Raw genomic sequence first — 15967 nt, forward strand, 5'->3', positions numbered from 1 at the left:
ACTTTTAATGCAATATTCTGAGAAAGGCCTCCACAGCATGTATATCAGTTGTTATATCTTTTTCAACTGTTTGACTGGGTGTGAACAGTTTACATCATACTCTTCAGTAAGACTGATCTCTGTGGGAATTCATTTTGAAATTTCCTTATTTAGTATGCTGCACATTTTTCAAATTGAAAATAAGTAAAATTCTATTGGAAGTAATGAAGTTGCAAAACTATTGCAATCTGTTAATTGCATGATATGGTGGAAAATGATATTTTCCTAGGCATTATTGCGGCTGATCATCAAACTTAATGAATTCATGAAAGCATATCTCAATTCAATATGTTACTTTTCTGCTGCACATTTATTATTAATTTATTGTATGAAAACAAGTTCTATAAATAAAAAATTCCGTAATTGTAATGAGTGAAAGTTCAGAAATAATTTAATAATTTTCCAAAACAATTACTGGGATTTGCACTATTATTGATGTCATAAATAAAAGTTTATGGTAATCTCTGACTGTGTACATCATGGTTATATTGCAGGCCATGAAATTTATCAGTTATAATTAATGCCATCGTAAGGATTCCCAGACATTTCAGAGAGTGGCCTCTAGTTTGGTGTACTACCATGTTAAACTCTGGTAACTGAAACAACCCAATGACTTTCATTTTCTGAATAAAAAATGCAGCATTTCTGTAGGAGCCATAATAGCCACTCACTTTTGTAATGCTCATTTTACCCAATAAGTAATGTAAAATGGGGAAAATTTACCAATTTCCACCTTCACCTGAAATATAGTCACAAAACCTATGATTTAGAAAAGTTTGTTAAGTAAATAGAAGGACTGATAGAGCTATGAAAAAAGAGATGATCAGCTAAAATCTGTCTAAGAGCATAATTATTTTTTGTTGTTATTTTACTTACTTATTACTTACTCTTATTTATTTTTTATTATACTCTTAGTTTGTTAAATTATTATTTTTTTATTAATTTTGCTTTTAGTTTATTAATTTAGAACAATTATTTTTATTTCTGTTTATTTTGGTTAAAATTATTTTTATTTATTTTATGTAGATCTTTTTGACCTATTTATTTCATTTATTATTTTTTTTTTTCATGTAATTTTGATTCACAAGCATTCTTTATCATTTTACAACCAATAGCCCTTGTACACAATGTGCACTTTTGATATAAAGTGTCAGTCTGCCTTAAGAATATTGAAAAACAAATAAGAAAGTATCGCCAACATGAAAAAACGAATCTGCGTCAGAATACAGCAGGAATATAAAAAAACTAACTCATATAAATGTATTTATACCTTTTATGTATTTTTAAATACTGGCAGTAATCTTTTTTCTTACATATAAAATAACAAGCAATTACAAGAATTCCTAATACGTAAAATATTAATATTCTTGTAAGAAACTATTGCTTATCTCTGCTTTACGTTTTCGTCTATTTTCTGTACCAATTGTTTGTAAATCCATATTCCTTATTATTCTTAAAGTAATTATTTCTTTAATTTCATCTCTTTTCAGTGATTGGATGGTAATACTTTCAGATGATTAGTTTTTATTTTATCTTTTGGGACAAGGGTGTCTTAGTTTAATAATTTCTGAAAGTACTTTGCAAATCGTTCGATGTTCTTTTTTATTACAGTATAATTTCCTCTTTTTTTGTTAAAAACATTGACTCAAAGGTTGATAACTTTTTGATTTGGGTTTAAATGTTTGGTAGAAGATGTGTATTCTTTTTGAATTCGTCTTCAGTTTTGTTTAGTTATTTCTCAAAATCATCTACCATATTTTGATAATATTCCATTTTTTCCATAGTTCAGGTCTTTTGAGAAGAGCTTCTTCACAGTTTTTGTTTTACCATCTGTATTTATTTTTTGTGCTAGATGGATTATATTTCTGTTGCTTCTTTGATTCTTTGAGATATTTCTGACTAAATAAGGGAAATCAACATTTTAATTTCTTGGTATTTTTTTATACAATTTTATATTTTTGTATTCTTTTGGAAGTTGCTTGTATTCTATTTGAGATAAACTTTATTTTTTTCAAGTTAAGTGATAAACCAAATATATGTGCACTTCTTTTTGGACTATTTCTTTGCAATTTTTACATTTTTTTTTATTTCTTTGCAATTTTTACAAGAGATGCTGTCATCTATTGGAACTTCTCCAAGTTTTAAATTTGGAATTTCCATGTGGTTTTTTTATTATTAGGATATCTTTTAAAATATGTGGACATTTTACGTTAAACATTCACAGAGTTTAATTAATCTTCCTCCATTATGATTGCTTTGTTTGTGAGCTAATATTCTTCAAAACTTAAAATTTTTCTACTTGAGCATTGAAGTCTCCTATCAGAATCGTTTTATTATTCTGGGAAATTTTAGAAGTTTCTATTTCATGGAGATCCCTAAAATTTTTCTATTTTTTTAGGTTTCTTCTGTTATCTTCATTTATTGTAGCATTGACATTTATCATAGTATATGTTTTGTTTCCAGACTTTATTGTTAAAAAAGTTAATCTATCAGAAAGGAATTCAAAATTTGTTAAAGAATTTAGAGATTGTTTGTTATGATAAATGTAGCAAGCAGTTACATGTATAAGTATTGTATTCAGTTTTCCATTTAGAATTCTGTATCCTTCAGATTTGAAATAGTTTTTGTACAGATATCTTGTTTCCTGGACTGCTAGCTAATATGAAGATTTTAAATACATCTAAAGTTAATAAGATTTTTTCAGTTTAAAAACATTTAATAGAGAGTTTAAATCATTCGAAAAAATATTTTTCTTAAGATTTAAATTTTGAGTTTTTAAAGAAAAATTTCAAAACTTCTCTTGAAACCATATTTGCTTCCTTGATAGGGCTCTCTAGAATGTGTGCTCACCTGCGCTGTTTTAATTGTTGCTTATCTGCACTAGAGATGGATTTTCCTGAAAAATTGCCACTTGGAGTGATTTTATTTACAATCAGCTTGACCATAATGCCTACAAAATTGTTGAAAATTCTAGGGTGAGTGGAATAAATTCTATCAAGTGAAAGATAGGAATTTTTCCCACATTTTCTATCTTTAATTCACATTTTTCTTTTAATCCAGGGCCACCATATGGAGGCAAGATATTAAAATTGGCCTAATAAAAATTTGGCACCAAATATATTTTCCAGCAATGGGAATTGATTTCCTTTTTAACCCTATTATTACAATATTTTTTTTATTGTGCCAAAACTCTTGAATGTTACTAGAGAATAATTCATAACTTGCATACACCTGATCTTAGAAATAATATTTAAAAATGTTTCTTGTAGAACAGAAAAAACTAATCAAATAGTATTTGAGAAAAGAAATTTATCACTGAAAAAATCCATTTTTACCTTGAAATCTTCTGGAGAGGTATTTTTTTCTCTTGTAGCTACAGTAGTAGTAGTAACAATAAGTTCATAAATAACTTTTTCTCTATCCTGACCCCCATATGGAGGGAAGCACCCACCTTGTGATGATCCCAGTTGCCATACCATCCCTTTTATTCCTAGTCCTGATGAGCATTACTAGAGGTCATCTTTTAGAAAACCTGATAACACATCACAATTATCAGTTTGGCCCTTGTCAGGATGCCACCAATGCAAATGCTTTTTTAGACAGTTCCATTAGTATATTTACACAACTTATATAGTAAGTTGTGTAAAGTTGTAATAAGTTGTGTATGGCTTCTTCCATACATGACCACATACCATAACTTACAACCCTCAACTATCAAATTAACCAATTAGCATAAGTGCGGTTCCTGCACCTTCCTCTAACTTTCACACAAAAACTGTTCCCTTATCTAACTTTAATTAGGCTCTGCACTCAGATCACTACTTGATAAATAGAGTCTTGATAAATAAATCAATGCCTACACCTTCCCACACCGCATCTTCATCACAGTGTTTTTCACAAATCCATTCTCCATTCTCATCCTAACAGCAATTATCTCAGCTAACCAGGGCTCAACGCCAAAACACCTATCTTGCCAAAGTAAGCACCCAGGTGGGGGCCCCTATTCACCTCGGTTACTGTTCTACTTATACATGCATAATAGCATCAGACCCCTTTAGCCATCCTTCGCAGGGCTAAGAATCTCAGGAAGCCAGCAACTATGTTCCAATTCCTTTCGGTTTTCCAATTAACTTGCAGATCAAAACCAGAATTGACCCTTAACAAGCTCTTTAACTACTATGGTATGTTCAGCTTCATATGTGGGGCAGACATAATGAACATGGCGCACATGACGTGGTGCCATGTTAAAGACATGTTAAGATATGGCACACATCATTAATGGTCCTACACTCCGGACACAAGCCTCAAACCAAATCTGGCTAATCTAACTCGAAAAACACCATCTCCAGAAAGAAATTGTCTAATATGCCAATTGGGGGAAATCCACCTATCTACCTGCATACTTATCACATCAGGAAAAATACCATGTGTGTTATGGCCATTGAACAATTCAGTCCACCTGACCTGCCATAAATGGAAACCTTTGTCATCCATTTCTTTTGTGCACCCAGAAGTAAGTTGGCCCACCTTCTCGGCATCATAATATATTTGGTGCTCAGTCACAAGGATATCAATGGGCTTAATACCAGAAATAACAAGGACTGTCCCTTGAGAAACACTCCTATAAGGCACCAATCATAGATAATAATAGGAGACGCTTGGCTCTTGAGAAAATATTCTTATAACATTTGTCCTCATTTGATTAACCCAGACAGGTATACCACACAGCATTATAGCTTCGTATACACTCTTATAGACAACATTGTTCTGAAATTAAGCCCCCAGTTTTAGCGAACTGCTCTCCGAACACCAAAGAAAGCATTACAAGCCTTTTTGGCAGCATATTAAGGTGTTCCTTGAATTGAAGACTCTCATCAAGGCTAACACCTAGATAATTTTGCAGCAAGATAAATGAGGTTGTTGTGTAACAGCCAGTCTGCCCTTAAGCATCATAATTTTTTCCTTTGGGCTGAACACCATCCTATGTTGCAAACTCTATAACTGGAGTATCTTGCAAGCCTGGACTGTCCTGAATTTGACAGAGCAAGTGTCCTAAAACACTACTTGCAAACAACTTTTAGATAGCATCTTTCCTACTTCTGAGACACCATCTCAATTGCTGAAATGACTATGTGTAATACATTCAGTTTGTTTTGCAATTAATCACACTTGTGCCACTGAAACAAGGCAGAGGGCCACTACAAATTATTGAAATCCCTTGATATTCCAGAAAGATACCTATGATAACTCAAACTCACCACAAAAAAAAATGCTTATAACCTTAAGAATAGCATCTTCCAGGCCCCTGCCTGGGCGAAAACCATACTGATCATCCATCAACAACTTTCTAGGATTCAACCTATCAGTAATACGAAGATACAAAAACCTTTGCAACAACTGGCAGGAGCATTAAAGGCCTGTAAGAGGAGCTCATGTTGGGGTCTGATCACCACCTTTAAACAACAATTTAAGAACACCTTTTTTCTAACAAAAGGCAAATAGCTATCAAAGAGCATCCTACTAAAAATTCTAGTCAAAGAACCAACATCAATTTCGATAGAACAAACAAGGAGCTCCACCGTGATTCCATCAAAACCGATGGTTTTATTTCATTTTTACCTTTATAATGTATAAAACAAATCTAAAACACTTTCTTTTGCAAATTCATGCTCACCCACCACCTCCTTAATAATACAGCAAATAATTTATGTTCACAATCTACCTATCCATACTTGCCAGTGGTGTGCTTTCATACTTATTAACTTCTGTTCTTATAAAATACAAGGAAATCCATTAAAAATAATATGTTGAAAAAATGTTAATGAAATTTATACTTTATACATAAGTCCATTGATTCTGTCTTCGACCAGTAATATTAGGAAAGGTACAGATCCAGCATGCTGTATTTTCTATCAGTTAAAAAAAATTGAATGATTTTGTCAGAAGGAACATTGCTATTACCATCTTCTTTGTTGTGTTCACTCACTGACAACTGTACGTTTTTTGATGCCAGACACTTGAAGTTTTTTTAAGCTTCATATATAAATATTTAATGAAGCTTAAGATTAATGGGATTTACACATATGTGTAAATCCCATTAATCTTAATACATATGTGTAAATCCCATTAAATTTCTAGAATTTAATTGATTAATCACTGAAAGTTCACTAAACACTCAATAACAGATAACAGTGGATAACAGTGTTGAACACATAATCAATGTGTGTTGTGTTGGTTGTTTTACCACTATAGACTTACAAGGTATAATTATCACCTTGTCAGTTCTTTAACAACTGATATTGTAAATTAGTAAAAAAAAAAATGGTCTATCTGCACTGTTTTTATCTATGCAAATAAAAATGTAAATGTTCGTTTATTCAAAATCTTAAATCTATGAAAGTTCTTCACCGATTGCTTTGAAATTTTGATACAATGTTGCATTCGAATATGCATGTGTTTTTATATACCTACTATTTATATGCCTAAGATGTCACATCTGTGACAGGTAAAAACATGCTTTATTTGAAAAACAGCGTTATCTGTTGGATGTAAAAGCAACACACGCTATACTAAATATTTTACGATTCCATTTCAATGTTACTGATATGTGTGTCCGTTATAGAATAAAAAACTATGGGACTGATTTATCCATGGGGAAAAGGGAGAAAGGGAAAATCTAAAAAGGTAAAAGGGAGGAAGGGAAAATTGAAAAAAGAGAAAAACAGAAAAGGAAATGGAAAGGGGAAAAGAGAAAAGGTGAAAAGGAAATAAGGGAAGGAGAAATGGGGGAAGGAAAGGGAAGGAAGAAATGGGGAAAGGGGAGGGAATATGTTAAAAATGAAAATGGAGAAAAGGTAAAAAGGGAAAAGTTAAATTTTGTGAAGTTTCATAATGCTCATTTTGTTAATGTTTTATCAAACTTTCAATTGTGTTCATTTAATCTACACATATACTCAAATCTAGCAATAGTGAAGCATTGCGGCATCTGCTTGTTTTCAATATATAATCACTTGATACACTTCTTCAAAAAATATTGTTATTGTCCAGTAGTACAGAAAAATGTAGAAAATCTATACTTCTTTATACAGCAACAGAAGTTTTTAAAATTATATTTTAGTTTGAATATGTTGTAAATATGTATTGAAGCTTAAGATATGTTAATCCCATGAAGTATTTTAATTGATTAATCAATGAGTGTTCACTAAACATTCATTGTCATTATACATTTTAATGTTATACCTATTTTATGTATTTACATAGAATGCATTATAGTCAATGTGTGTTGTGATTGTTGTTTTATCAGTATATACTTATTCAGTTACTCTGTTTAGGTAATATTAGTTGTACCATGCTTGTTCTGGTTATGCTGAAGAAATAACTTTTTCAGCTTCAATCATTTCCAAGAAATAGTTTAAAATGTTTTATTATTTTGGTTGAATAAATTGATAGCTGAGGATTTAAGACCTAATGTCTTAACATATTTTAGCTATTATTGAAAGTAGTTCTAAATTCTTAAATAGTGGTACTCTAAAATGGTCTTTATTTTTTTGCTATATCACTTTTTTTTCCAGGAAAATCAAAATGTTTCTAAACCAGTAGCTTTTTACACACTAGATGATGTTAATGAGAAATCACAACGTAGAATGAATGTAAATTATCTAGAACATTCTTCTAAAATGATTAACTCAGGTAAATATGTTAAACTTTTTATTTAAATTAGTAAATTTTTATAAAGAAAATTTGATTGCAGTTGTTTGATCTATGATCATTACATTATTGACATATTCAGTGCTGGGCACTTGCAGGCGTGTGGACTATGAATATATTCAACCTGGTGACCATTATATTTTGTTATTGTGTAGTTCATTCTTAGTTACATTGAACCAATTTTTTTTGGTGGAATTTTAGATTTGTGTGAACTTCATAATTTTCAAAAGAGGATAGATTTATAATAAATAATCTATTTTATAGATTATTTGTATTTCAGTTAGTATTAATTAGACAATTATGATTTACTTTTATTCTATAAATATATTTTGATACTATTATTTTCATTTTAAATTAAAACTTTTTGGCAATTATTTATATCTTTTATAATAAAATGGACGTTAGATAAATAGTTCTAATTTTATTATTATTCTTTTAAAAAAACCATTAAAGTATACAATGTATATGTTTGAAACATAAATGTTTTATGTTATGTCATGTTTAATGTTGTGTTATGTCATTATATGTTTAAAACATAAATAATACAGTTACTTTACTTACCAGATCTATTCTAAAACATTCTGAGAAATTTATGTAAAAACTAATTTTCTGGTCATAAACACGTTAGATGATAGATGAAATCAAATGAAAATAGACTGTAAATTATTCTGATTCAAAAGTAAAATAAAAAATTCAGAATCAATGTTGATATACAAATAAATCGAGGATTTATTGCATGTAAATTTAACACAGACCTTTTTTTAAGTAAAATCCACAAACTTAGGTCTTTCTTTTTTCATAAAATGAAGAAATCTTTATCTAATTAAAAGACTACAAATTATTTAACATAAATTGCCAACATGAACAAGGAAGAAGTTTATGAATAAGCTCACTTATGTGCAACTGAGTGTTCAGCACAGACAATATAAATCCAGTGCTATTTCATCTCCCTTGCTCATTACTTACTAGCATATGGTCATGTTTTTCAAGTGTTTTTTATTCCAAGACATAGTATACTTTAGTAAGTTAAGAACAAAAAAGATGATTCAGCTCAACAAGGAGGGTTAGTACACCGATGAAAGGCCACAATGAATGTGTTAATAAAAAAGACATTCTAAAAAGAATATTAATAGTACTACCGGCCTCTGTGGTGTGAGTTTTAGTGTCTCCGCCTTTCACCCAGAGGTCCTGGATTTGAATCCCGGCCAGGCATGGCATATTTCATTTGCTAAAAATTTCCATTTGGGCTAAATGATCATAGCAGTCAATGCCTGCACGTCTCATTAAATTAAAGAAAAAAAAAAACAAAAGTACTACCTACAAATAAATTTATATCTGTGCATACAAAAATTTTATATTTTGTGAAAGAAACTACCTGGTCCACCAGTGAAAATGAAAATATTGTACCCGGTGAAAATTATAACGTGTTACTGAATTTAGTCAGGAAATATTTATTGTAAAATTTGATCTCCTGATGGAAGTCGTATGAATAACTTTACTACTGTGTCCTTCATGTTATTTGTAATGGATGTGTGTTAATACTAGCAACAATTAGTATGTGGAGTGTATTGTTTACCTGTACTGTGTATGTGTACCTGTACTGTTTTTTTTCAATCTAAAATAGATCCTTTTTCACAAATATATTAATGATTTCAGATGTACAAAACTTGCTATGTGAAAGCAGTTCCATATCAATTATTTTTTGTTTCAAATAATTCAAGGCATATACATACATACAGTTTCTTGAGTAATGAACTTCACTTATATTCAAGAAAATTTTATGACAGAAAAATGTAATTGAGCTATTTACAAATTCTGTTTTCTACATATCACATTACTTTGTACAGTCCCAAGTAATATTTTAATTTATCAATTAAAATTTACTCTGTAAATATTAAACATTTAAGACTCAACTGCCACTAAGAGAAGATGATGTATCTTTAATTTCAGTTTAGCTGAAACTTCCTCTTAATTCTGATTTCTTCAAGTTTCAATCAATGTCAGTGTCTAAAAAATATTGAGCCTTTGGAGGCCAAAATTGAGAATACATTTATTGTTATTGGAAAATAACATTATAAGACCATATATGCACCATTTATTTTGATGCTTCTGTCATTTTTCCAAAAACACCATAATCCCATTGCTACAGAACTTTTGTGGTTTCTGCTCAAAAAAATTGTGAAGTGGTTTTCGCAGACGTCTTTTGAAAGTAATTTAACACCATTCAGGGAGTTCTGCAGAGATCGAAACAATAGTCCGATGGTGCCAGGTCCAGGCTGTACAATGATTGCATTAAACCTCTCAGTCAAGTTCTCTCAATTTCTGATGGGTCATTAAAGATATATGCTGTCTGGCATTATGAGCATGGTATATCACACACTTTCTGTTAACCAGTTCAAGCTGTTTCTTTTGAATTGCTAGGTGCAATTGTGCTAATTGTTGACAATACAGGTCTGAGTCTATTGTTCTGCCTGGTGGCAGCAGCTCGCAATGCACAATCCCCATCCAATCCCACCAAACACAGAGAATAACCTTCCTAGGTGTCAGTGTGGGCTTTGCCACAGACTGTGGAGCTACTCCTCGCATCAACTATGATCTATTTTGTTCATTGTTGTCTAGATTATCTACTTTCTATCACTTGTGATCAGCCGCTTCAGAAATGGCTCGATTTTGTTACATTTCAGTAGAGATTCACAGATAGAAATTTGATAGAGTAAATATTTCTGAGTCAGATCATGTAGCACCCAAATATTGAGCTTATTTTTGCAGCCAGCTTTTTCCAAATGGTTTAACACTGTTTCTTAATGGATTTTTAGGTCATTGACAATGTCATGACTGCTTACATGCCGGTCTTCCTCGACTTTTACCAGAATTTCATTTACTTTTTCTGTGATTGGTCGCTCGCTGTGAGGACCATCTTGGACATTAAAATTCTTCTTTTGGCTATTGTTTTTGTTACATATCTTGCCCATAAACAGCACAAATTTCTTCACAGCTTCATAGCATTTACACCTTTATCAAAATAAAATTATAAAATGTAGCACAGTTTTGCGAAAAAAGTTCACTCATCTTCATGGCACAATACATTATGTCTGAGTATAAAAATTCCAACATTTTTTGCACATCTACTAGCTTCAACTGCCACCTGTCAAATAATGTTCAGCCTGACTCAGGCTCTGAGAGTTATGACTCATATGCTCTGAGATTTAGAACACTAACACTACCTCATGCGCAAAAGGCTTACTACTTTTTAGACTACCTATTATGAAGTATCATTTTGTTAAAGTGGCAGAAAATAGGTAACAATGTGCTTACTTTCTTCCCAGAATAAATAAAACCGTCCTGGATTAACTGAGTTATCATTTGCTATATTTTGATTATTTTATTATGTAGCTTGTAAATAATTTTATTCTTGTAAAGTTGTAATCTCTCCCTAATGTATTTCATACACATAAAAGTTCTATTCTTTCTACTGCAGCCCTGAAGAGAAGTATTGTACTGTTTATTTTTTTTTTTTGCTGTTGAGTTTTCAAAATCGTGTGGAGCTTGACATGTGATTTATGCAAAAAATGATATTTATAAACGTTTTATGATTCTGTTCCTTGCTATAATATTAGGTATGAGAGTAAGCTAGCTCATCATATGACTTCAAATGAAGGTGAAGACAGGAATTTATATTTTATAAATAAGGCCAATTTAAAAATCAAACTTTATATGTATACTCACAATGGCACGTAGTACCAAAATGGAAAAAAGTTTTGGTTTTGGACCTTTTATCTTAGCCTACCATCAAATTTTTTACCTAAGTTTCTGATAAAATCTCTTGTTATTAATAATGGATGACCATACAATTTGAGTTGCATATGAAACTGCCTGCTACAGCCCTTTGAATAGCCTGTAATAGTTATACAGTACAATAGTTATTTGCAGCACAAATGTTTGATTTCATGTAGTTTTCACTGGAAATGTGTCTGTTTTTCCTTTCTAATCCCCTCTTGTTTTTGGTCTTAAAATAATGAGTCAAATTTAATTTAACATCTGAATGAGCTTTTCAAATGTATACTATAAAAATAAAAAATTGAAAATGTAACCAGTTACATTTTGACAAAGTGTAGACAAATGAATAAACCAATCTGTTCCACATACTCAGTGCAAATATCAGCAAACTTCATTTTCTTTATTTTTTTACATCTTCCATATTTTTCCTTCTAAACTATGAGTAATTTTTATTCTACAGTTTAAAAACTATGTTTTCAAATGTAAACAAGTCTCAAAGAAAAAAATAAACTTTGAAGGTATAAAAACCATCTTCAAAAAACCACTTCATAGAGTAAAAAAATGCTAACTCTTTAAATGTTAATTCTTTAAATTTTAACTTTTTGAAGGCAAAAAAATAACTTGCAGCAACTTTTAATTTGGTGGAAATTTCAAAATGTTCAAATTTCAATTATTGACAAAGTACTACTTCTTTAGTTAAACTTTTTGAAACATTTTTTAAATCTGGTTTTATTTTTTTTTACAGTTTTAATTTTATTATAAATATAGATTGAAATACATGTTTACAGGCCCTAATTTTTTTATTTGTAATTTACTTCTTTTCTAATTGGGAATTCTACAATTACGTGTTATATAAAAACAATTCATGCAAGACTTCATGCTGTATTTGTGAGAAATGTAATTTGAAATGTGATGTATTTGTAAGAACGTAAAAATTCATCTGATGGTTTCAAACATAACTACTGTTACAAAACTGGTATGTAAAAATCTTGGTTATGACGATAATGGTAATAGTATCTTGTGAATGTTTCTTTGAAATTCATTCTATATATCTTAGTAAATCTCCTGTCTCATTTTGCAGTAGCATATCTTTTCCACCCTGATGTGATTTAATTGATCTTGGTTTTGTTATTTTATTATTATTTTACCTTATTATTATTTGATATTATTATGTAATTCAAGTATAAGTGTAAATAAAATCCTTAAAGCTTTTTCACTGGAATACGTTTTTGAAATTTTGTAGATTAAGATGGTATTTTGTAAAAAGTACGATTACAATACTATTAAATAAAATTAATACACTTGATTTTTTTATTTTTACTATGCTTTTGAAGGAAGTTTACTGTATGTATAAAAATCTAATTTAGTAATGTTCATTTTGTTATCTTCTAGTTGTATAGATTTATGCAGACTAAGCAATTTAAATTAAAACTTAATATATTTGTTTCATTGCAACTCACAAACATGTGTTCAGTACATTTGTAACAGTATGTTTCTGATATAATTTCAAATTATTTTTGTTATCAATCGCAATTAATATCAATCATTTTGATTGTTATGTCTGCACTCAAAATTTTCCACTCAGATGAAGTTAATAGTAGATTTATTTATTTTTCTTACATTTTTTTAATAGTTTTGTGTCCTTAAAATAAATCAGAAATGAAAAAAAAAATTAATTTAAAGAACTAAAAATTTTATAGTTTTATATATATATGTAACTTATTTTACAGAAACTTCAGGAAAAACTGAATTAAATAACTCATTTATTGAAGATGACCAAGTATTACTGAATCAAGTGAGAGATATGGTACGATCATGGGTTAATGAAGAGTTATTACCTCAACTATCTGACATTAAAATGATATTTTCCTTAATAGCAAAATTTATTTACAAACATCGTCTTAGTGACCTCAGAATAGTTTTAAATACATTGTTCAGGTACAAATCTTTCTTCAATAATTAAGGTTCATAATTTTGTGAAAAATAGAATCTAAGATTTTAAAACATTTTAAAAATTTCTTACAGATTGAAAGGTAATTTATAAAACTTTTTGTAAGCATGATATGAAAGTAAATGTAAATGTTTATTCAAAACTAGAAGAAGAATTCTTTTACACTTTGTTCTTCTGAGGAATATTTATAAAACATATATTGTACATAAAACAGACATATTCTATAGATATATATATATAATGCCATTTTTTTTAAAATGAATTCTGTTCAATTACAGCTAAAAGGAATTCACTGATAGTTAAAAATCATGCACAAACTTAATTACTTAAGAATTTATTATTAATTTGTAAAGTGTGGGTGAGAGTAATAAAAAATTTAAATCATGATCCAGGATCCATTACGGTTATAAAACAGGATATTCCTGTGTAGTTAAAATTCATATACAAACTAAGTACGTTAAGATTTTAGGGTACCATCTGATAATTTCTATGTTCATTTAGCAGATAGGTAGGTAATTGTGAAAAATGAACTACAGTAAAATAAATAATTTCCTGGTAAAATTATGGTTAGAAATAGAAAATTATGTATTTAAAATAAATACTCAATTTTGAATTTCATTATAAATATTAAGTACTACTACTTTAAATACTGTATAAACTAGAGTTTCTGTTCAGTTGATTTTTATTAAATGTGTTAGCAAGTATTTCTATTATTATTAAAAGAAATTCTCTTTTATATGGTGTCAAAAAGACACAAAGATGTTTGAAATTAACATTACTTTATTTAATTGAATATTGCAAAAAATTGTTATTTTACCGACCCAAAAGCATACAGAACAAAACATTCAGAGCCACTAATAAAATATACATTGACAAACAACTCAAATTCAGTCAACAGTTTACAGACATGGCTACTCTTTAATTGTGTTAAATTCAATACCGGACAAATAGCTTTGTCATAACAATACAAAAAACAAAAATACTTCAAATTATTGTGGAATCCACTTTTGCTTACTTTTATAGTAAGCTATACATGCACAATATATATTGAGATGTTCACAAACACTAAAGAAAGAATAACTATACACACTTGACCGACTGAAATTAAAAAAAAAAACAGCATTCTCGCTCAATATATACAATTAAAACCTAAACATTTTTTTAAAACCTCATCAATGTATTCATTTCACAAAAGTGATTACTAGAAACTGAAAAAATAGAATATGATTTTTGAAGTATTTATGTCATTTAATTTGCACCAGTGCTTAACTTTTACAGATCTGTTAAAAAGAAACGTTATCATGATCCTTGGAAAGAAGCATACACAACAATTATTAAATTAGTTCAGAAAGCTATGACACTTGAATATGGTGGTGAATTGAAATTAGAACACAGTATGGATGTTTGAATATTATTTTTAACTTCAGTTAGTAAATGAAATCGTTTTTTGTTGTTTTCTATATTTTTCAAACCTATAATTTATTTTTGTAACTAATGTACATTTATTAAAATAATTTTTTTACTCTTTATTTCTTTGTAATATTCAAAATGTATTCCTAGAAAAATTACTAATCCTATAATTTGCAAAGATAGCCAAAATAAAATATCCCAGGTAGCAAGGAAAATGTAAAAATTTTAAGGTAATCCTGATATTTATAGGGTAGTAAAATGGTTTTCTTTTTCATCCACCCTCAACTCTTGTAATAAAGGCCATGTTCAGTAAGCTAGAAAATGTAAATTTGGTTTTTAAAGGTTAACACTTGGCTATAAAAATTTAGCAATAAGAAAAATGGAGTTTCATAAACTCCAAATAAAGAATTTTTGGTTTAGAAAATCCATAATTATTTTAAACCAAGTTTCTGTTATTCTATACATGATGAACTTTTATTGGTATGTGAATACTTTTATTAGTAAAAAATTAATTTGATAGTATTATTAGTTCATAAAAGGGAATAGTATACTTTCATAACTAAAAATTTAAATTTTTGTGACATCCAGCTGAAAAATGTGGTTTTGTTACTTATTAATTTAATCAAATATGTATTATGTATTAATTGTTTACTAAATGATTATATTATTGAGAAAATAATAAAAAAAAAAGATGTAATAATAAAATGAATTTTTAATATATATGTAATGAACGCTATAGTGTAGAACAGATTTCATTATAATTTTAATAACAGTCAAGTATTTATTATAATATAAAATATATTTTTTTTAATTAGATTAATAAATCCATATACAATGTGTACATAAAATAATAGTGGTGTTTTAAATGGTTATAGCTTCAGAACAAAGCATTGTAGAAAGATGAACTATACGTTAAATGAAAGAGAAGCATTCCAAGTTTCTTACTGTTCAGTAGATTTTGATGTGTGTTCCCTTAGTTGCCCTGTAGACATCAAGATGATATTCAATCTCTTGCCATACATGCCAGAGAACATCTGGCATGATAGAAGAAACAGCTTCAGTGATCCTTTACTTTAAATTGTC

At 29.3% G+C, this 15967-nt stretch overlaps 1 protein-coding gene across 1 annotated transcript in view; it reads left to right on the forward strand.

The window, feature by feature from the left end:
- Positions 1-15003, forward strand: part of Rev1 (Rev1 DNA directed polymerase) — a 76809-nt gene extending 61806 nt beyond the window's left edge. The window contains exons 10-12 of the mRNA XM_075382046.1: positions 7611-7728; positions 13254-13461; positions 14753-15003. Coding sequence (XP_075238161.1) covers positions 7611-7728; positions 13254-13461; positions 14753-14882 — 456 coding nt within the window. The 3' untranslated portion in view covers positions 14883-15003. The remainder of the gene's footprint in view (positions 1-7610; positions 7729-13253; positions 13462-14752) is intronic.
- Positions 15004-15967: the final 964 nt, after the last annotated feature.

Source organism: Lycorma delicatula, chromosome 1 (genome assembly GCF_047948215.1).
Source record: "Lycorma delicatula isolate Av1 chromosome 1, ASM4794821v1, whole genome shotgun sequence".
NCBI lineage: Eukaryota > Metazoa > Arthropoda > Insecta > Hemiptera > Fulgoridae > Lycorma > Lycorma delicatula.